This window comes from Malus domestica, chromosome 15 (genome assembly GCF_042453785.1).
Source record: "Malus domestica chromosome 15, GDT2T_hap1".
In the NCBI taxonomy this organism is placed as follows: domain Eukaryota; kingdom Viridiplantae; phylum Streptophyta; class Magnoliopsida; order Rosales; family Rosaceae; genus Malus; species Malus domestica.
In genome coordinates this window covers 5,714,913-5,737,030 of record NC_091675.1, presented here as the reverse complement: position 1 = coordinate 5,737,030, position 22,118 = coordinate 5,714,913, and the positions used below count along the sequence as shown (strand labels likewise).

Sequence of the window (22,118 nt, the reverse complement as noted above, 5' to 3'; positions counted from 1 at the left end):
TATTTCCTATTGATGACACATCATTTGGTTTGCAAAGTTAATTAAAAAATTTGATCTCCTTAGCATTATCTTTTTTTTTATATATAACTACCAACCTAAAGTATTTTGGTCAGCATTTGGTTGATCCTAAGTTGATACACATTTGGGACATTAAGAAAGAATAATGTTATTAACTACAGTTCTTGGCTACTCATCTCTCTCATGAATCTCACTTATGTACATGCTATCCACATACCTAAAAGAGTAGGTCAGTAATATGATTAATACAGCACTCATTTAGTAATATTGGCAATGTACCAAGTTCTATATTTTCGCATGTTATACCACGCTACCAGTGGATTATTTGTAATTTTCTTATATATGGGTGGGCTAGATTTTTGCGTGCACATACATCAACGAACTTTGCAGTAGTAACAGACTGATGGAAACGAATAGTCTGTTCAACTTTTGGTACTAGATTCTTGGACATATGTGGACTAGTCTATATGTTGACTAGATTCTCATCTGCCTATGTTTGTTATGGACAGTGATGGAAAAGAATAGTTTGTTCAACCTCCGGGTTTATCTTCATGGAAGTAAAATTCTTTCATTTCTTTTTTTTTCCCTTGCTTTCTCTTCCCTTATATTTGAATGGTCACGGTTAAACCATGTCAACATCTTATATTAATTTTTTATAAAAAGAAAAAGACAAAACAGATAATGTGAGATGAGACAATGGAAAACGGATAAGAGAAAATCCTAGTCCATCTTTATGAGGCCTATAAGAGCAACTCCAATAGAAATCTTTATTTAGGGACTATCATCATTATTTTTGAGTACTCATTTAAAGAAAATCTTTATGTCCCTAAAAGAATATTGCATTCAATGGGAACAATAGATCCCAAAATTTGAAGATTAAAATTTGAATTTTTTATGATTTTATGTGATAATTTGATTAGATGCACATTTTTTGTTTATGTTAATCTTTTTTTAATAAATTAAAACCATTAAAATTAAACGCATTAAAATCTTCAATCAAGATTGTGAGCCCGTTTTCATTCAAGATGCACATTTTTCTTTTGTTTATGTTAACTTTTTTTAATTAATTAAAAGTATTAAAAGCTTCAATCAAGATTGTGGCCTCCGTTTTTCACTTAAGGTTGTCCATGCATAGTTTCTATATGTGAGGACATACACTCTGTATCCGGTGAGTTCCTATGCTTTAAGGACTCACTTTCCGATTTATTGGAGATCCATTTTGTCTCTATATTTGTTTTATACCCATTTTAGACGATGGTTATCCATATTTAGGAACTTCATTGAAAATGCTCCTAGAATTTGGGAAACCTCTTGGAAAGTGCTTTATATGCAAGGTCCCTTAATTCTATATAGGGATAGGACTGAAGGATACATATATTCACTTTGACATAGGGCCAGCTTTGGCCCAAGACTAGTAGGGCAAGATTCCATGGCCTAGACCAAGGGGGACACCAAAATAATTTTAAAACGCCATTTAGCTATAACGTAGAAAAAGGGGTAAATTAAATTTTACTCGCTCGAAATTTGGATGCAATTGCAACCTCATACATCTTTAAAATATTTCAATCTCATACACAAACTTGTATTTTGTTGCAATTTCATACATTCGTTAGTTAAAATGACAATTTTCCTGTTAAGTGACGACGTGACAAATGAATGACTCGCATATTTGATGACCTAGCATATAAAAAATAATTAATTATAAAAAAATTATATAAAAATTTCAAGTAAAACAAAATAAAATGGGGCCCACCCCTCTTCTCCCACCCGAGCATCCCAGCTTCATCTCTTTCTCCATCACCACCACCACCACCCATCCCATATAACCATCGTGTCAATCCTCATATAACCGTCAAACAAAATAAAATATATTACCTTAAATTGAAACAATATGATTGTCAGACAAAAAGGGTAGTCATTTTAGTATTTCTTTGTAAAATCATATATTCGTCTATTTTCTTCACTACAAATGAATGTCCTAATGATTTTGAATGTGTTTAATTTCTTGCAAAGATGACTTATGAACGATGAATTGAAATATAGAAGGTTCATATTCTTGAAAAATGTTACATAATGAGAACCATAAAAAAAAATGTTAAAATGTTTGTCAAAAAATGTACGTCACCCAATCTAACCCATATATCAAAGCTTTATTTCTTGTAGAAAATAATTTGAGTTGGATAAACAAGAATAAAACTATAGTCATAGGCATGGTGAAATTCTTCGTAACCTCTTCGGGTCCATATAGGATGGATAAACGTAGTTTGCAACCAGCTATCTCCGTTTAAGGAAAAAAAATACAAGAATAAAACTATAGCACATGTGTTGTCTTTATAAGAATAAAATTTAAGGATGGTACATCTCAAAATATTTCACATCGCGTAAATGAGAAGGATGGCACAGGTTTTAGGTATATCCTCCACAAGTTGTATTTATAGTTTTGTAAGGACAAATTCTATATAAGACGCCTGGTGACACCCAATTTTAAATAAGTTTTGTTTTGTGCGTGTACGTGAAGTATGGAACTTCGCAAAGTGATGGATAATATATAGGTTATTCTTGTTGACTAGTCATATGGGTTTGTTGATTTTTCCAGCAGTTTTTAATATATATATATATATATATGTCACGTGGGTTTGCGATGAGCTAGTTTTGATTTTTCCAGCAGTTTTTCATATATATATATATATATCTGTCAATAATTCACAGAGATAGAAGGGAATAATTCAACTTTTTTAGGTTTAGGAAGCCTCTGTTTTCCTTTTATTTCTTTGGACACGTAGAGAAAGATAGTTGCAGAATGCCTAATATGAACAAACTAAATCAAATTATCAGTATTTGATTGCATTCATCAAACAGTCGACCTAATATGTGGGATTGGAGAGAATCAGAATACACCACGGGCCATCAATTAAAAAAGATAATCATCTTTTATGGATTCTTTTCGCCGCCCTCTTATCTGGGGACCCAAGGAATCCACAATCTTATCTCAATGGTGGTTTGGTAAACTAGCATATCAGTCAAGGTGTTTGTGCAAGAAGAATTTCCTACAAAAAACACAAAGGGACATTTGCCCCCTAAACTCTTGGAGTTTTCCACTTCTTCTAACTGTTTTTGGTCTCAAGTTGGTCCTTAAACTTTGAAAATGTGAAAAATAAGGACATCAGTGACCCAACTACAAAGGTTTATAGAACCACTAGTGGACTCAATTCAATGCGTGACTGTTTGGAATGTACCACATTGTAAACTTCAACCCGAAATCAAATCTTCGTAACTTTTGTAGATTTCAAAGAGAGATGAGAGGCAAAGCAATGTAACCTTGAAATAACTAATAAAATTGTTGCACGTGTAAAAAAAAATATTAAATCACATCATTTGTTCAAGTCGGTTATAATCATGTCCCTAAGGTAAAACTAGCTTCTTCAATTGGATTCATTTCTGTCATATTTGAAACAAAAATATTCGAATTAGATCAACTTATTCATTTTTTATGGTTTTGTTCATTTTTCCAGCATAAATGTATATTATAGACAAACATATTCATGTTCTGATAAATCAAGAGCATTTTGGTCATTGTAAATGAATATTTAAATGCCCTTAAAAAAGTGGTGGCATATTTATCACCTTTGTAACAAAAATTACTTTCTTTCATTGCATTAGTTTAAGGGTGGGCAAACGGGTAGTGGAACCGCGGGTCAGGGCGGGTACAGGGCGGTTCCAATTTTTTTGAAGAGTAAACGGGGCGGGGCGGGGCGGGGGGGATGACAATTAAGGGGCGGGCCGAGTCCAAATATTGAGAAGAACGGGGCCCCGGACCGGCCCGTACATGAATTGAATCGTTTCTAATTACAGACACTGGGGGATGGGATCCTCCCACCCATATACTCTCTTCACTGTCTTCTCCTCCTCGACCTCAACGACATCAAACTCAAAACCGCCGCCGCCGTCGCACCACCCATCTCTCGATTCTCCTCCTTTAAAAAAAGTGTGGTTTTCTAGGTCACTTTGATAAATAGTTCAGTTTGTTTTGGTAAAAAAGTGTGGTTTTCTACTTCAGTTTAATAAATAGTTCAGTTTGATATATAGTTCAGTTTGCTAAATAGTTCAGTTTGCTTTGGTAAAAAATAGTTATAATAATTAAACTATGCTTATTCTTACAGATGGACGGAACAAAGAAACTAAGAATAAAGACTTTCGCTGTAAAGAGTCCACGTAAGAAAGAGAATAAAAGACCTGCAACTTCTTATGTTCAATATAGATGCAACGTTTTCGGGTTTGCAAATGCAATGCAATTGTACTGACCAATGCTTCAACAACGCCAAGATGTCATCAATCATTTCGCCGAGACACCATTTTGGAGTCTAATCAAGTTCTACATGGATGATGAAATTGTTGCAACGGACAGAAAAAAGAAGTCTGATATGGATCTGATCAAGATCATACAATGCTATGACTCCAAGCAACAACAGTTCAAATTCGAAGATCATGAGCCAAAAGTAATAACAAATGAAGACGTCGTTGAAATATTTGGATTGAACAACCAAGGGGTTGAACTACCAAACAGACAAATCCACAAAGAACATGAAGGACAGCTTTGTCAAAGCATACTTTGCAAAGCAAAAAATAGTGAAAAAAAAGGACATTGTTGAAGCATACCAAAAATCAGTCCAAGACAAAACTCCTAAAGGGGCAAAAGCTACTGCTTCAATTATATGTGTGCATCTGCTACAATCACTGTTATTTGCAACATCTGGAACTTACATAGCGTGGAGCTTCATAACAATTTGTGGAGTTTTGGACCAAATCAGCAAATACAACTGGGCAAAAGGAGTGAGGGACTACATGTTCAAGAGGATTAACAAATCGAAGAAAAAGAGGAAAAATGGAGAAGAATCAGCAACAACAAGCGGATGCACTGCCCTTATTTTGGTAAGAAATAAGAACTATATTTAAAAAAACATGAATTATGTCTTATAAATTACACAAGAAAGTAATTCAAAGTTCTTATTTCATGCAGTATTGGATTTGTCTTCACACCAATCCGGTGGAGACAATAAGTGGGCGAGAAAACATGATTCCTGCCATTAGAAGATGGGACATAACGAAAATCCACAAAGCAATCAGAGACATTCCAGTTGAAGAAATTGAGGTAAGGACAAATAATAAAAGTATTTCAATAAACAGTATATTTTTGCACTTTACAATTTCATAACATAGTGATCTTTACAGTTTAAAGTTTCAGAAGTGTCATTTATATAAAACAGATCCAACAATAGTGTCATTTATATAAAACAGAAATAGTGTCAAAAAGAAAAGTGTATTTCAATAAATAGTAACATATATTACTCTATTATGCAAACTAGTGTGATTCTCTTTTAATAATTTGTACATTCAGTAAATAGTTTGCGTTTTTTAAAGTTTAATAAACAATGTTTACGAAACAATGACATTATTATGTAATTTAACAACTATTTAATGTGTCACTGTGCAGATTGGTGGAGGTATTCCTTATTCTGAAGAACCAACAAAGGAGCATTCCAACATCAACCAAGAAGAATGTAATGTCATTCCTTATCCTCAACAAAATAACGAGTCTTCCAAGAAAAAGGAAAAGAAGACAACGGGAAGGAAAAGGAAGAGAACTGAAGTTTGAGCTGAAGAAGATCAAAGCATCACCATCACTGAAGCTCAGTCACAGTTTGATCAACTGTACCAAGAAGAATTCATGAAATTTGATGCAAGTTATCAAAAGGACTTCATCGGGATTGATAACACATTAAGTGTGGAAGATTTTGAAAAGTTTAAAAGATATGCGAGCATGGATCAAAAGAGGTATCTAGTCCTCAGTCACATGATGATATATGCACTCGACAACCTACACACAGATTCAATTGTAATGAATCAAACAACTGGAGCCCTCAACAGAAACATTGAAAAGCTTCTGCAAGAACGACTTGAGGACAAGCAGAATATTAGTTCAATGAACACAAAAATGATACAGTTGCAATTAAATAACACAGCAGCTTCTATGAAAGTAAATAAACTTCTGGATGAGATTGGAAGTTTGAAGAATAAGCTACTGGAAAATCAAGCAATAGTACCAGATCTAAATGCTTCAACCAAGGAAGATCCAGAGGAGGATGAACCACCTAAAGAAGATCCAGATAATGATGATCAAGTTGAAGAGCATACACATGATAAGGATACTGCTACTGAGGATCCAGTTCAAGAGAATGCAACTGAAAATGATGTGGCTATGAAGGATCCAAAACAAAGGCATGCAATTGATCATGATCCAGATGAAAATAAGGAGGATCAAGAACATGAAGGAAAAGACACTGCCACTAAAAAAGGAACCTCCGGAGTTCAACAAGATGTTCAAATGCAGACTTCAACTATCAAGGATGCTGAAAATCAAGGAAAAAAGACTGCCAAAAAGAAGATGAGAACACTGGTAAAAAATATTCAAATGAGAGATGATCGTAAACCAAATGTCGATCCACATTATGATTATATCCCCATCCAGAGAAAACAAAAGAAGGCAAAATACATATATGCTGTGAGTGATAGTGAAAGCCCTTCAATTTTTCAGTCAGAAAGCCAAACATTGGAACCAATAATTGAGAAAGGAAAGGAGGAGCCCAAGGTTGAATCACCCTTGAATCCAATTGCTAAAGAAATAGCAAACAAACCTGCAAAGAAGGCTGCAAAGAAACCTGTAAAGCAAAAGCTTGACAAACGGTATCATCTACCTGCATCAACAAGGGTGTACAAGTTACTTGAAGATGAGACAAAAGAAAAATTCAAGGAATATTACAGACAAGAGAAAATGTAAGTTTACATTATTAATCATAACTTAATACATGTGTACACACACACACACACATATACATAGATATATAATACGTTTTATTTTCTGATACAGGGACTACTTCTGGATGCAGCCAAGACAAGGGTCCATGGCGACTGACCTTGTTGTCCTAAAATCAGATATGACATCATTGTTTGTGGATGGAGCAATCGACGCCAACATAATTGATGCTTCGTTCTACACAATGGCAGAAAACGAATAAAAAAGGAGGCAACAAAAAAATATTTATCTTCCTTCATTCATATTTGTAAGTGCCAAACAGTTTTGTTTACAAAAAAGTGTGGTTTTCTAGTTCACTTTGCTAATAGTTCACTTTAATATGTAGTTCAGTTTGCTTTGGTAACAAAGCGTGGTTTTCTAGTTCACTTTGCTAAATAGTTCACTTTCATATGTAGTTCAGTTTGCTTTGGTAACAAAGTGTGGTTTTCTAGTTCACTTTGCTAAATAGTTCACTTTGATATTAGTTCAGTTTGCTTTGTATACTTGCCTCCTCCAAAAGGCCTTGCATTCACTTTAAAACTTTCAATGTGTATTTTTGGTTCAGAATGATATGGAGATTGAAAAAAAAATGTGTATTTTTTGGTTCAGTTTAAGAATTAGTGTTGCTCATTAATTAAGATTAATAAATACATGTGTATTCTTGGTTCAGAATGATATGGAGATTGAGAAAAGCAAGAGTGATCAGGAGCACATTGACAAAACATTGAAGACAGTCTTACAAGATAATGTGGACAAAGTAGAAAAGGTCTTCATATTGATCAATCATTACTTTCACTTCAGCTTGGTAGTTTGGGACATTAAAAATGGAAAAATGACACACTACAATTCCAAACTACCGAGGGTACATGGGAATACAGACCTATACTTTGATCATGCTGTTCAAGTGGTAAGAACAAAACTATAATTCAATTACAAACTATATTCTTATGCTGATAGGAAAAATCAAACTTCATAATACAATTTCTTTTTTTGTTGTTTTTATGTTTTTTATGTTTTGGCAAAGAGACAAAATAGAAGCATTTTACAAAGATTTCAAAGGAGACAGCAATCTCACAATAAATATTGAAAGATGCTTAACTTGCGCCCAACAAAAGGAGGACTCGTAAGTACAAACAACAAGTTGATCTCTATATTTTTCAATCAAATTTATACATTCAAACACATAAGAAGGACCATGAAAATCATATATACAAACACAAGACTCATACTTGAAAAAATAGTTTGCAGTTTGCAAAATAATGTCATAAGAAGTTTCAGAAATAGTTGATTTTTCACTCTTTACACTTTACGAAACAGTATTACAAATCAACAAATAGTTCATTTTTTCAGTAATTATATGTCATCTAACTACAAATATATGGAAATGAGATAGAAAATAAAATAATTCTAGGAAAATATACTATAAATTTAGACTTTGCAAAATAGTGTCATAATATAGTTTCAGATATAGTTCCAGTTTGCATAACAGTGTTACGAACAAGAAATAGTTTCGTTTTTTACTTTTAATATGTCATCGAATGTTATAATATGATCTCATTATCTGTCATATTTATTTGTTTTTCCAAAAAAAAAAATTGCATATTGGATTGTGGCATATTTGTCATTCAATTTGCAAACCAAGTAAGATTAATAAATGTGTATTTTTCAATCAAATTTATACATTCAAACACATAAGAAGGACCATGAAAATCATATATATAAACACAAGACTCATACTTGAAAAAATAGTTTGCAGTTTGCAAAATAATGTCATAAGAAGTTTCAGAAATAGTTGATTTTTCACTCTTTACACTTTACGAAACAGTATTACAAATCAACAAATAGTTCATTTTTTCAGTAATAATATGTCATCTAACTACAAATATATGGAAATGAGATAGAAAATAAAATCATTCTAGAAAAATATACTATAAATTTAGACTTTGCAAAATAGTGTCATAATATAGTTTCAGATATAGTTCCAGTTTGCATAACAGTGTTACGAACAAGAAATAGTTTCATTTTTTACTTTTACTATGTCATCGAATGTTATAATATGATCTCATTATCTGTCATATTTATTTGTTTTTTCAAAAAAAAAATTGCATATTGGATTGTGGCATATTTGTCATTCAATTTGCAAACCAAGTAAGATTAATAAATGTGTATTTTTCAATCAAATTTATACATTCAAACACATAAGAAGGACCATGAAAATCATACATTCAAACACAAGACTCATACTTGAAAAAATAGTTTGCAGTTTGCAAAATAATGTCATAAGAAGTTTCAGAAATAGTTGATTTTTCACTCTTTACACTTTACGAAACAGTATTACAAATCAACAAATAGTCCATTTTTTCAGTAATTATATGTCATCTAACTACAAATATATGGAAATGAGACACAGAAAACAGAAAACAAAATCATTGTACGAAACTATACTATAAATTTAGACTTTGCAAAATAGTGTCATAATATAGTTTTAGATATAATTCCAGTTTGCATAACAGTGTTACGAACAAGAAATAGTTTCATTTTTCACTTTTAATATGTCATCGAATGTTATAATATGATCTCATTATCTGTCATACTTATTTGTTTATCCAAAAAAAAAATGCAGATTGGATTGTGGCATATTTGTCATTCAATTTGCAACCCAAGTGCAAGAGGGCAAAACCAATAGAAGCCACCTTTAAGAAGGAAGAAGTATTTGCCAAAAGAGCTCAAATTGCAACTACACTTGTGAATCACGAGAATAGTTATGCAAATGGACTGAAGAAGATACTTGAAGATAGAAGACAACAAAATAAACATGGTCAATATGATGACATTCCTAATGAGGATTTTATTACATTAGCTTAAGTTTTACAAATTACATTTTATATCAATGTACATCTACATACAAAACCCCGAGCTCAGGTGGGCTTGTATGCTGGTGCCCATCCCATACTTGCGTACGTTTTATAATTTTTTTGCCCTAGGGGGCCTAATACCATTACTCATCTAAAGAAACCATATAAAAATGAAAAAGAAGTTTAGTATGAAGCCAATCAACTTCACATACCTGATTCTTTGAGTTATAACTTATAAGAATGAGAACTATATTAAAAATTTTCACATGCTTACATTTTGACACTTCCTTTTTTGTTAAAGTTCCCTTTTATTATCCAAAAAATATAGTTACCAAATTAGATAAATTTATGCAAAACAAAAAACTAGATAACTTAAACTGTTTCTGAAATATATGTACACACTATATCTAAAAAATGAAAAATAACAGCTTTTTTTTTTTTTTCAGTTCCAAATCAGCACCCCATCCTTCACGCATAATTAACGCCCAACAAAAATCATCATTTCACTCTTGCGCTAACTTCACTTTCTCTCCCTAACACCACTCCCATTTTCACGCACAGATAAGCCACGATGAAGAAACTGCATGCACTATAAAAAAAAAAACCAGAAACCCAGCCCCCAGCTCAAATCATCAATCCTCATTTCCCGATTTCGTACATCATTCCAGTTCTTTTACGGACGAATTCACGCAAATTTCAACTTCGCTGAGCAACTTGGTCGCAGAAATACCCAGAAAATAAACAAAAGATAACAATCTTACAATTTTTCTCAACATATTTCACAAAATCATACGGTTCATTATTTATATAACAAACATCTACTGGAATCAAGCATATAGAATAACATGCATCAACTTAAACAAAACCTAGATTATACTATTTGCTTAAATTTATTTTGTTATTTACTATCAGTACGAATCCATCACAGATCCACCCAAGAAGACTATTTACTAGCTAATCGTTCAATATATAAACATACATTATGCTATTACACGAACTAGTGTGATTCTCTGGTTGTAATTTTTATATTTGAGTAAAATAGTTCACGATTTTTAAGTTTAATAAACACTGTTTACGAAATAGTTTACAATTTGCTTCATTTGTAAATAGAATTGAAATGTACGGAAATAGTAAAATCTGGGATGCATTCACGAACAAGTAGTATAAACATATATTACGCTATTGCACGAACTAGTGTGATTGTCTGTTAATAATTTTTACATTCAGTAAATAGTTTGTGTTTTTTAAAGTTTAATAAACAGTGTTTACGAAACAGTTTACAATTGCTTCATTTATAAATAGAATTGCAATTTTTCTAGATCTTACACATAATACACCTCCTATTGTACATTTTTATTTCTAATTTATTTAGTTATATGAATCTTATAAAGATTTATGCAGTTATAAAAATGTTTTCCAATTCCATAAATAGTAATTCACCTTGGTATGTCTCAAATATAATTGTGTACTCATACTGATTTTTATTTGTTTACGATCAAGTTGCATTCTAATAAAAACTATATTGACAGATGGTTTCAGTTAGAATAACTGTACAAATGTCAAACTTAACTAAAGCCAATGTCAAAATGATATCCAAAACAACAAAGAGGACAGAACAAAGGAAAATGCTTGGAAAAATAGAAAACAGATCACGTACGAAGAAGGAGACAATTCATCTACAGATTGACATCACTACTGAAGAAGAAGTTGGAGAACCAATGCAAATTGCAAAAAAAAAAGGTGCAAAAAAACAACCACTACAAAGGCAGAGGAAGAGGGAGACACAACCTAAAGAACAGAAAAATTGTGAATCAAGGATGCAGAAGAAAAGATGTCAAACACTCCAACCACCAACAGCAATCAAGAGAAAGAAAAAGGAAAATGACAAACCAGTTCCAAAGAAAAAGAAAAAGGAAAATGCCAAACCAGTTTCAGAATCAAACAAGCAACAAATTGAAGAAACAGATATTGAAGTTCTAAAAAGCAACAATGTTCTTAACAAGAATGATCTACAAGTCAAAAAGCAAACATTCAGCCAAAAAACAGCAAAGCCAACGACAAAAAATAGAAAGAAACTCTTGGGTGAAATTCCATCATTCAACCTGGATTTAAAAGATGAGCCTTCTTCACAACCGGATGACCTTCCAACAACAAATCACATAGACAGCAGTGTGAATTGGACATAACTTCAAGTGTACAAGATGCTGAAACCAGATGATAGAAGAAGACTCAATTCTGATCAATAGACAGCAGGTAAGTAATACAAAACAAAACTCTTAACTGAAGTTTTTACACACTCCCATAACTTTATAAGCATTGACGAATTATTGTATAACTAAAACTTTTGCACTGTCCTGCAACGATGTATACTGGACGGCTGAAACTACAGATTTCAACTATTACAGAATAATGGTGTTGAAAGAAGACCTGCACAGTTTGATGGCAAATGGACCTACATCAACTCAGATTGTTGATTCTTTCTGCTACATGAAAAGAGAAAAAGAGAACATCACGAAACAAAAGAACTTCTATGTCTCCACGACAATCTTTGTGAGCAAACAAAACAACTAATATTCTGCAAAAAATTATTTACATATACATATAAAAATTAGAACAATTAATATGTAATTATGATGTTTGATGATTTTCATTTTCAACAGCACAACATCAATGAACAAAGTATTGAAACAACTCTGCAAAACAAGGAAAGGTTTTACAACCAATTGATAGACCAATATGGAATAGTATCAAAGATTTTCTTCCCATTGTTTCATTACAACCATTTCTCCTTGGTAGTTTTGGACACAAAAAATGTAGAAATGATTCACTACAATTCTCTTCGACAAAGCACAACAGATGAAGATCTGGACTTTGATTGCTACTGGGAAAATGCAGAAATTGTGGTAAGCAAAAACGCACAACAAAAAACTCTGTCATATTTATAGAAAACAATCATCTTATTATTACATTATAAATTTTTGCAGGGCCACTTTGTTCAATATTGGCTGGATAAAGCAAGAAAATCAACAAGCAATTCAAATGCTATGGATTCAACTCAAGCCACAACGAAGAAAATTAATTCCATCAAAAGTGACTTTGAATTCCAAATCAAAGAAGACAGAACCTGTGCACAACAGAAACCAACATCGTACGTTATAAAATTAAAAGCATTTTAGTTATATATATGTATAGTTTGTGCTTACTGCAGTTTCAGAAACAATATGAATAATTTGATACTGTTATAGAAATAGTTTGTACCACACATTTCATTTCATTTTAATACTCATAATCATTCCATGAATTTCTTTGTAAATCAGATTAGATTGCGGCTTATACATGATGAGCTTCATTGACCAACTATCAACTAACCGGAAGGTTCAAGGATGTATCAAAGATCATCAAGTAATGAAAGCAAGGAAACATATCCTCGTGGATTTGATGAACCATGATTTCAGCTGTACAAGGGAACAAGAAGCATATATCGAAATCTCACAACAACTCACAAGCATTGGACATTAGAATAAAAAATAAAAAATACGCATTATATGTAATTTTGATTCGGATGTACTTTTTAAGGCTCAAGATGAAAATCTGAGAGATGGTGGAAAGTATTGGTCTAAACTGAAGCAATACTTACATATTCAAGCTTACTTTTGCTATGATTTACAAATGTCATTGTCAAACATGTTTGACACAACTCTCTGTATATATATATATATGTTTCATGACTTAATCTAAATTTTAATCTATTTTGATAAATAGTTCAATTTGCTTAGTTAAAAAGTGTGGGTTTCTAGTTCAGTTTGATAAATAGTTCAGTTTGCTTTGATAAAAAAATGGTTTTCTAGTTCACTATCATAAATAATTCATTTTGATATATAGTTCAGTTTGCTTTGGTAACAAAGTGTGGTTTTCTACTTCACTTTCATAAGTAGTGTGGTTTTTTTTCATTTTCTCTTACCTAAAATGGAATATTAACTAGATCAATAATGAAAACCAACATACTTGCCTCCTACAAAATGCAACACACAAACTTACATACAACCTACAAAACAGATATTGAAACCACAAAGCCATAAACATAGATATGTATTCACTGTTTATCAAACTCAACTATTTATCAAACTGAATTATTTATCAAACTCAACATACTGTTTCGTAAAACTGGAAATACTAAAACATTGAATTCATATTTATTACTCAAACATAATTCCAAATCAACAATTACATACTCCCAAACACCAATTGAAACAAAATAAAAAAAAATATCCAAAATGAAAATCTAGTACATATCACCAAAAACTCTCATCTCTCAAAACAAAAAAGAAAAAAAATCAACCCTCTTGTATAACAACTTTACATGAAACCTTGTTATGTCCCGAACAACCACACCTACTACAAGTGACAGTCTTCTTACTCCCACTGATTTTCCCAGCAGATTTGATCCTAGTTTTCTTTGGTCTTCCAGACGGAATCTTTGTAATTGGAGGCCTCACACCATTTATGATAGTATCAACATTCGGCTTTTCCAAATCTGAAAATGGATGCATGACAAATTGATATGTTTTCCGATAAAAGCTTGCTTTCCAGTAATCATCAACGTAATAAAAAACATCACGATTATCATGTTGCAACACCTGCAAAGCATGAGAACATGGGAAACAATTATGCTGCCATTGCACACAAGAACATTTCCTATCATCCAGACAAACAACAAACTGATTCCACTCTGTCCTAACTTCAAAAACATCCGCATCAGAACGACTAATCCTCCAATGCATGCCCTCCTTCAACATCAACTTCATCTCATTTTCTTTCTTTGGACACAAAATCGTATGAATATTCTGACCAAATATTTTTTTCTCAGCCATACTACCCATCAACAGAACTCTAATGTCTTCAAGAAGATCCATAAGTGGCATACAACGACTATTCGACACCATGGCGTTAAAAGATTCTGAAAGTGCATTGCTTATCGATCCCCATCTCTTACCAGGAAAATAGGCAATAGCATAATTCTCTTTTGGCAAATCACACAAAAAATTCTTCACATGCCCTTGCCCATTATCCTTGAATTCAGCCATGCAATCATCAAAATCAGATGGGGTACATGCGTACGCACAATTTGCCAACAGATTCATCATTTTCTTCTTTAGTCTTTCACCAGCAGCCTTTGGAAATAAAGTACTCACATTCTGTTTCAAATGAACAATACAAAATGAATGTGGACACTCGAGAAAGAATTCTTGAATGTTCTTCAAAATACCATCATGTCTATCCGACATAAATGTGATCACCCTCCCTTGAGGCCTCAATATACCAGATAATATTGCCAAGAACCATCTCCAATTTGCTATCGTTTCTGAATCAACAATAGCATAAGCAACCTCAAAAATCTCTGCACAGCAAAAGTAAAAATGCACTGTCAAATGTCAACTACTTCTGAAACTGTAATTGAACTATTTAGTATACTTTGTTTGAATTACTTCTGCAGCCTTTTTTCTTTATTTGAACATAAAATCAAAGACCAATGCACCAAAAAAAGAAAAGAAAAAAAAAACAGATACAATCAAAGTATCACCTATTTATGAAACTGATTGAACTATTTCTTAAACTGTTCTTCAACTAGTTCTGGATATGTTTCTTTTGCACAGTAAGAAAACATAAACAAATAATATCCAATATAAAAGTCTAAAATTATTAACTCACCATCGTTACCATTTTTTGCACAGCAAGACAGAAGTGTTCCCTTGTATTTGTTCTTGATAAAAGTACCATCAATGAATAACATCGGGCGACAAAACATGAAACCTTTTATCCATGCATCATAAGCAATAAACAAACGAAGAAATCTATTGCTCTCCGGTACAACTTCAAGCTCAAAAACAGATCCAGGATTGCTTGAACGAGCAGATTCAACATACCAAGGCAAGAACTTGTAAGCATCAACATCATCACCATTTAACTCAAAAACTGCCATCTGTTTGCCAAAATAGGCAGTAGAATAATCGATATCTAATCCATAAAACTGTTATAAATTTGAAATGATCTCCTTCGGTTTAATAAGAGGATTTGATTGAACCTTATCCTTGATGAGAGAAGCAACAAACTGTCGGCCAACAACTTTGTTTTTCTTCTTTCGAATCATACCCTTGCATGTATGCAGATTATGCAACTTCCGAATAACAAAAAAGTTATTAATATCACACTTGGATGCATACACACGCCAAAGACAGCCATCAGATTCCTTCCTAGAACACTCCGCACTAATGCGATTCTTATCATTCTTCAAATACTTCAAATCAAAACCACATTCAACAGAAAACTTCTTCAACTTATCTCGGAAATCAACACAACCTCCCCTAAAGACTTGCCCCTCAGATTTTATGTAATTGTCCTATTCACATGACATATAATTGTGCACACCGTAAGAACCATACTTTCCTAAATGATCATTTTCACTAGAAACAATCATAGAGTCTAATGTACGGCAAGAAGATGATGTGCTTTCCGAAGGTAACTGAACTATGGAACCATCACATTTGTCTATAACCAATATTTCTACAATTGATTTCCCAACAACATCAAGAATCATCAACATGTTTAGAACATCGGCATCACAATCTAACACGCAATTAGGATTTTCATTCAAACCATATCGCAACTCAAAACAACCAACTCTCAAACCCTTAAACCTAGAACAAAGATCAATGCAAATCTGATTGAAGGTAGAAGATGATGAAATATAACTAATGACGCATAAACCACCATATGTAAACCGAGCTAGTTTACCATTCTCCATAACTGTTTATTAATAAACAACAACTGTTTATTAATCGGTTGCAAATCTAAATTCAAATCTTTATAAAACAAATCAGTACCTAATAATTAAACAATATGCATATAAAATGAACAAAAATAACACTATTTATAAAACACAACAATCACAAAAAAAAAAAAACAAAAAGTAAACTGAAATATCCACTGTTTCGTAAAAAAAGAACACTATTTCTGAAAAATGTTAAAAACATAAAATGTGATGAACACCTATTAGTTAAACAATATACATATAAAGTGAACAAAATTACACTAGTTATAAAACACAAGAATCACAAAAACAAAAAATAAACTGAAATATACACTGTTTCATAAAAAAAGAACACTATTTCTGAAAAAATGTTAACAACATCAAATGTGTATAACACGAATTAATTCATAATAAATTTCTGAAAAAGAAAAACAAAATCAAGATGACCAACATACAATATAAACAAAGTGTGGTTTGGTAAAAAAGTGTGGTTTTCTAGTTAACTTTGATAAATAGTTCAGTTTGTTTTGGTAAAAAAATGTGGTTTTCTACTTCAGTTTGATAAATAGTTCAGTTAGTTCAGTTTGCTTTGGTAAAAAAGTGTGGTTTTCTAGTTCAGTTTGATAAATAGTTCAGTTTGATTTGGTAAAAAAATGTGGTTTTCCAGTTCATTTTGATAAATAGTTCAGTTTGTTTTGGAAAAAATGTGTGGTTTTCTACTTCAGTATGATAAATAGTTCAGTTTGATAAATAGTTCAGTTTGCTAAATAGTTCAGTTTGCTTTGGTAAACAAATGTGGTTTTCTAGTCACTTTGATAAATAGTTCAGTTTATTTTGGTAAAATAGTGTGGTTTTGTACTTCAGTTTGCTAAATAGTTCAGTTTGCTTTGGTAAAAAAATGGTTTTCTAGTTCACTTTGATAAATAGTTCAGTTTAATGAACACCTATTAGTTAAACAATATACATATAAAGTGAACAAAATTACACTAGTTATAAAACACAAGAATCACAAAAACAGAAAATAAACTGAAATATACACTGTTTCATAAAAAAAGAACATTATTTCTGAAAAAATGTTAACAACATCAAATGTGTATAACACGAATTAATTCATAATAAATTTCTGAAAAAGAAAACAAAATCAAGATGACCAACATACAATATAAAAAAAAAAAAATCAAAACTTACCTGAGATTCTTCGAAATAAGAAACTCCTAACTGAAAATTTCACAAACCGGAATCAATCTGCTAATCTGAAAACAAATCAACAACAATATATAAGTCAAATAAAAAGCTAAGCATAATTCATGCAAAAAAGAATTCAAAATCGAATTCCAATTCAAAAACAAAAAAAACAAAAAAAAAAAAAACAAACAAACAAATCAAAACTTACCTGAGATTCTTCGAAACTCCTAACTGAAAAGTTCACAAACCGAATCAATCTGCTAATTTGAAAACAAATTAACAACAAAATCTAACCAAATATGAAAGACAATCACTCCAGTTAAAATATTCAAGCACAACGAACAACACCGATGACAACGATTCAATAGAATCTCAAAATATGCAACCACTGAGAATTTGTTCTGAAACAAATGTTTATTCCGGAAAAATAGAACAACGGCGATCACGATTTCAAAATGCGCTCTCAACATTCGTCGGCAAGCATTACTCAAACCACTCAACCAGATTCATAAAAAATTGAAAATCCCACTGAAACTGGTCGGCAAAAATTAAAATTCAATTAGTTTATATGTTTGGCTAACCCCAAACCGAGTAATCTAACAGAATAGTTAAATTAGGTTAACCACATCCGTTAGGGGTAAAATTGACAAACCACAATATTATTTAGTTTGGACTATTGTATTTGGGCTGATATAATAATGGGCTTTGTACTAACCATTAAATAAACTTTCAATGTGGTTTTTTGTTAAAAGTTAAACTTTTCAAGCCCTTTTGGTTAGTTTTCCTTTTAATAATATCAGCCATGTACTAAGTCCTATAGTTTTGTATATTAGGCCATCTCCAACTGATGGTTGGCCAGAGGGCTCGTTTTAGCCCTCTGGCCCTCCAAGATTCTCCAAGATATTAATATTTTAATGAATAGTACATGGCCATATTTGCCTCCGTCTCCAACCGAGGGTCAAAGGGCCATAGGGCCAAACATAATTTATTATTTAAATTATTGAAAAATTATTGAAGGAAATTATTGAAAAATTGAAAGAAATATTGCAGATGAAGGAAATATTGAAAAATATATTGAAGGAAATATTGAAAAATATATTGAAGGAAATATTGCAGATGAAGTGAAGAATTGAAAGAGCTTCACCATATTTATAGAAGTAAAAAAAGGTTTAAATTAAAAAAAAAATAAAAAATTTGAATACAACGGCTAGCTGCTGTTAGCTAACCGTTGTATTCAAATTTTTTCAAACTATATGTGTCAGTTATAACCGACACTATTTGCAATTCAAATTAGTATTTGTGTTGGTTATAACCGACACTAATACTAATTAATAAATATCCCAGTAGCCGTTAGCTTTAATTCATTATATTCTATACTATTCCTATCGGTTTTAACCAACAGGAAATCCAACACTTCAAAAAAAAAATTGGCCAGCTGGAAGTGGCCAGCCCTCCCCGATTATGTGGGGCCCTCCCAGATTCCAGAGCCCTCTGGCATAGCCCTCGGTTAGAGACGGTTTTCGAGCTATTTTCGACTCTCTGGCCCTTTGGACCCTTCGGTTGGAGATGACCTTATGCCACGCTACCAGCCAATCACTCTCCCTCTAAGCAAAAATTGATTCCCATGGATGGAATTAAAAGGTGTTCAATCTTCTTTTGTTGAGTAATTTTTTTTTTTCATGTTCTAGCTAACTTCTAAGAGCTACATATTATACTTCAATTTCTAGCGAATTATTTATAATTTTCTTGTATATATGTGGACTGGATTTTTGCGTGCACATAAAGCATGGAACTTTGCAGTAGTAACGGACAGTGATGTTAACGAATAGTTTGTTCAACTTTTGGTACTAGATTCTGCATATAAGTTGACTAGATTCTCATCTGCAATGTTTGTTGTGGACAGTTACGGAATAATTTGTTCAACTTTTGGGTTGATCATCTTGAGGCCTTAGGATTTTTTATTTCGTTTGGTTGGATTTGTGAAACCTCTGGGAAAGTGCCCAACATCAACATGTTTTAAAATGCAAGGTCCTTTAATTCTATAGATGATTAGAATTGACCGATGCATAGTTTGATACACATTTTGAGGCAGAGCTGGCTCTAGCCCTTCCCAGTGCCCAACAGCAACATGTTTTAATATGCAAGGTCCCTTAAATTCTATATATGATTAGAATTGACGGATGCATAATTTGATACGCATTTTGAGGCAAAGTCGACTCTGACCCAGGGCTACCAGGGCAAGAGTCTAGGGCTCAAACCGAGGAGAGTGCCAAAATAATTTTAAGTCCATTTGGATATATTGTAAACAAATTACAATAATTAAAAAATGGTTTTCATGCCACGATAAGAAAGAATTGCGTTGCTCCTTGCGCGTAAGAAAGAGAACAAGCGCATGAAAACAAATGGAAAAACCCTTTTCCCTTCCCGTCTCCCTCCAACTTCTAAATTCCCAATTTCAAAGAGCCCAACGTAAATTAAATTATCTACCTATTTCAAGAAGTGAGATGCTATTCACAACACCACTTTGTTTTACCTCCCATACATTCATATTGATTTATGTTTTTTGATATTCTTCAATTTATTTGATCAGATGATAAAAAATTAAAATGGCGTGTGAAAATGAAAATTAAGTGTGTGGATAGCACATCCCTTTCAAGAATTCACAATTATGAATTTTTTCTTCCACATTTTCTCCTCGTTCCTCTTTTCTCACAATTATGCAGAAAAAATTACAATCCAAGCAGAAAATTCAAGTCTACGGACTACAATACATGCAATTGTATTCAACCGTACAAGGTATTTGATTTCTACTCATTCAATTCTGTTTTTCATTTTACGCTGCTAGTATTTTTCTTTGTTTGATTGTTTGGGTTTTTTTTCATTGTTATTGCATTCAATTATAGTAGTAATTACTTGCATATGTAATTTCCATACAACATAGAATTAGGAAAAGATACTGTCCATCGAATTTGAAATCCTTCCCTAATACAAATAGCCATAGGAATAGGAATATATATTCAAGTTGGTAAACAAATATCGAATAAGGTACAAATACACAATCTTTCATTTATCTTTTTATTTTTAAAAACCAAAGAATATCCATCAAACTACAGGGAAGAAATTTAAACACGAGACGCTAATTGGTTTCAAGCCACTTGAATACTTCATTCATCTATTGCTTTCAATAAATTTTGTTGTCAGGGTTAACTCTATTTCCCAATTACAATTTTTTATTTAAGGATCGTAACCATATAAAAAAAAACTAATTGGGTTTTCTTGGTTCGGGTCATAAGAGGACTGGGCATTCTAATGGGGTTGGGTTCTTCCCATTGCTATGAGGGATAGGTTGCATTTACGCTTAATCTCTTATGGCATAAGCTAAACTTTCTCTCATCAGATTGCCATTTTTGTTGTTGTGTTAAACTTAACATATATTATTACCTAATCCACTATTAAAATGTTAAGAGGATGGAGATGGTTCGAAATTATTAAAATAATTTAGAAGAGGAGGCAGTTTCGGACTCGGACGCATGGCTGGAAACCAAACACCCAATTCATTAAGATATTTGACCACAAGTAAAAAAAAAAAAAAAAAAAAAAAAAAAAACTCTTATTAACGTGAATGAAATTAATTAATCTTTTGTAAAAGATTTTTTTTCAACTAATTTGTCTATAAAGAGGGCATCATTTGAGCTTTCGCCCTGGGCCTCCGAAAACTTTGGACTGGCACTATTTTGAGATCTTCTCTACCAAAATCAAGGTTCTAAAAGACACTAGGTCCTAGTTGGGCGAGCAGGGGCCTAGGTGGACTAGGCAAATTTAAGTAAATATATTATATCTTGTATAAATAAGTGTTTGATTATACTTAAAAAATACATAATTTCACTGGAATACATAAATTGCAAAATAGAAGGTCATATAGATTATAAAGTATTAGAACATAATGTAAACATGAGGAACAAATATATCATGTGTGTTGATCTAAGTATTCAACAAGTCTTTTAAAATTTATTGAAAAATATAAAATGCAAAATAAAAGTTACATATTTTCTGTCTAAGTGAGAGTCGTGACCTAGGCGGGTTTGGACGGGCTAAGTAAGCGCCTAAGCAGGTCTAGGCGCCCTTTCTTAATCTTCAAACGCTTAGGGATTAATCGAGGCGATGACTAGCCACCTAACACCTAAGCGGGGCTTAGGCGGCACTGGGAGGGGATTTTAGAATAGTGACCAAAATATACTACCTAAGATCGAAACCACATGACTGTCAAACAAAATGGCAATCATTTTAGTACTTTTTTTTTTTTGTAGAATCAAATATATTTGTCTACTTCTTCACTACAAATGAATGTCTTAAGAATTTTAGATTTATTTAATTTCTTGCACAAGATGATCTATGAATGATG

General features: G+C 32.3%; 2 protein-coding genes across 2 annotated transcripts; one reads left to right on the top strand and one right to left on the bottom strand.

Annotated features, from left to right (window-relative positions):
• The first annotated feature begins 11,252 nt into the window (after positions 1 to 11,252).
• Positions 11,253 to 11,909, top strand: LOC139191651 (uncharacterized). Its single transcript, XM_070812636.1, has one exon. It carries the CDS (start codon positions 11,253 to 11,255, stop codon positions 11,907 to 11,909), a length of 657 nt encoding a protein of 218 aa, XP_070668737.1.
• A 2,148-nt stretch (positions 11,910 to 14,057) lies between these two features.
• Positions 14,058 to 16,141, bottom strand: LOC114821789 (uncharacterized). Its single transcript, XM_029095157.2, has 2 exons — positions 15,433 to 16,141; positions 14,058 to 15,121 (listed from the first exon to the last, which is right to left on the bottom strand). Exons 1-2 carry the CDS (start codon positions 15,701 to 15,703, stop codon positions 14,058 to 14,060), a joined length of 1,335 nt encoding a protein of 444 aa, XP_028950990.1. The 5' UTR covers positions 15,704 to 16,141.
• Positions 16,142 to 22,118: the final 5,977 nt, after the last annotated feature.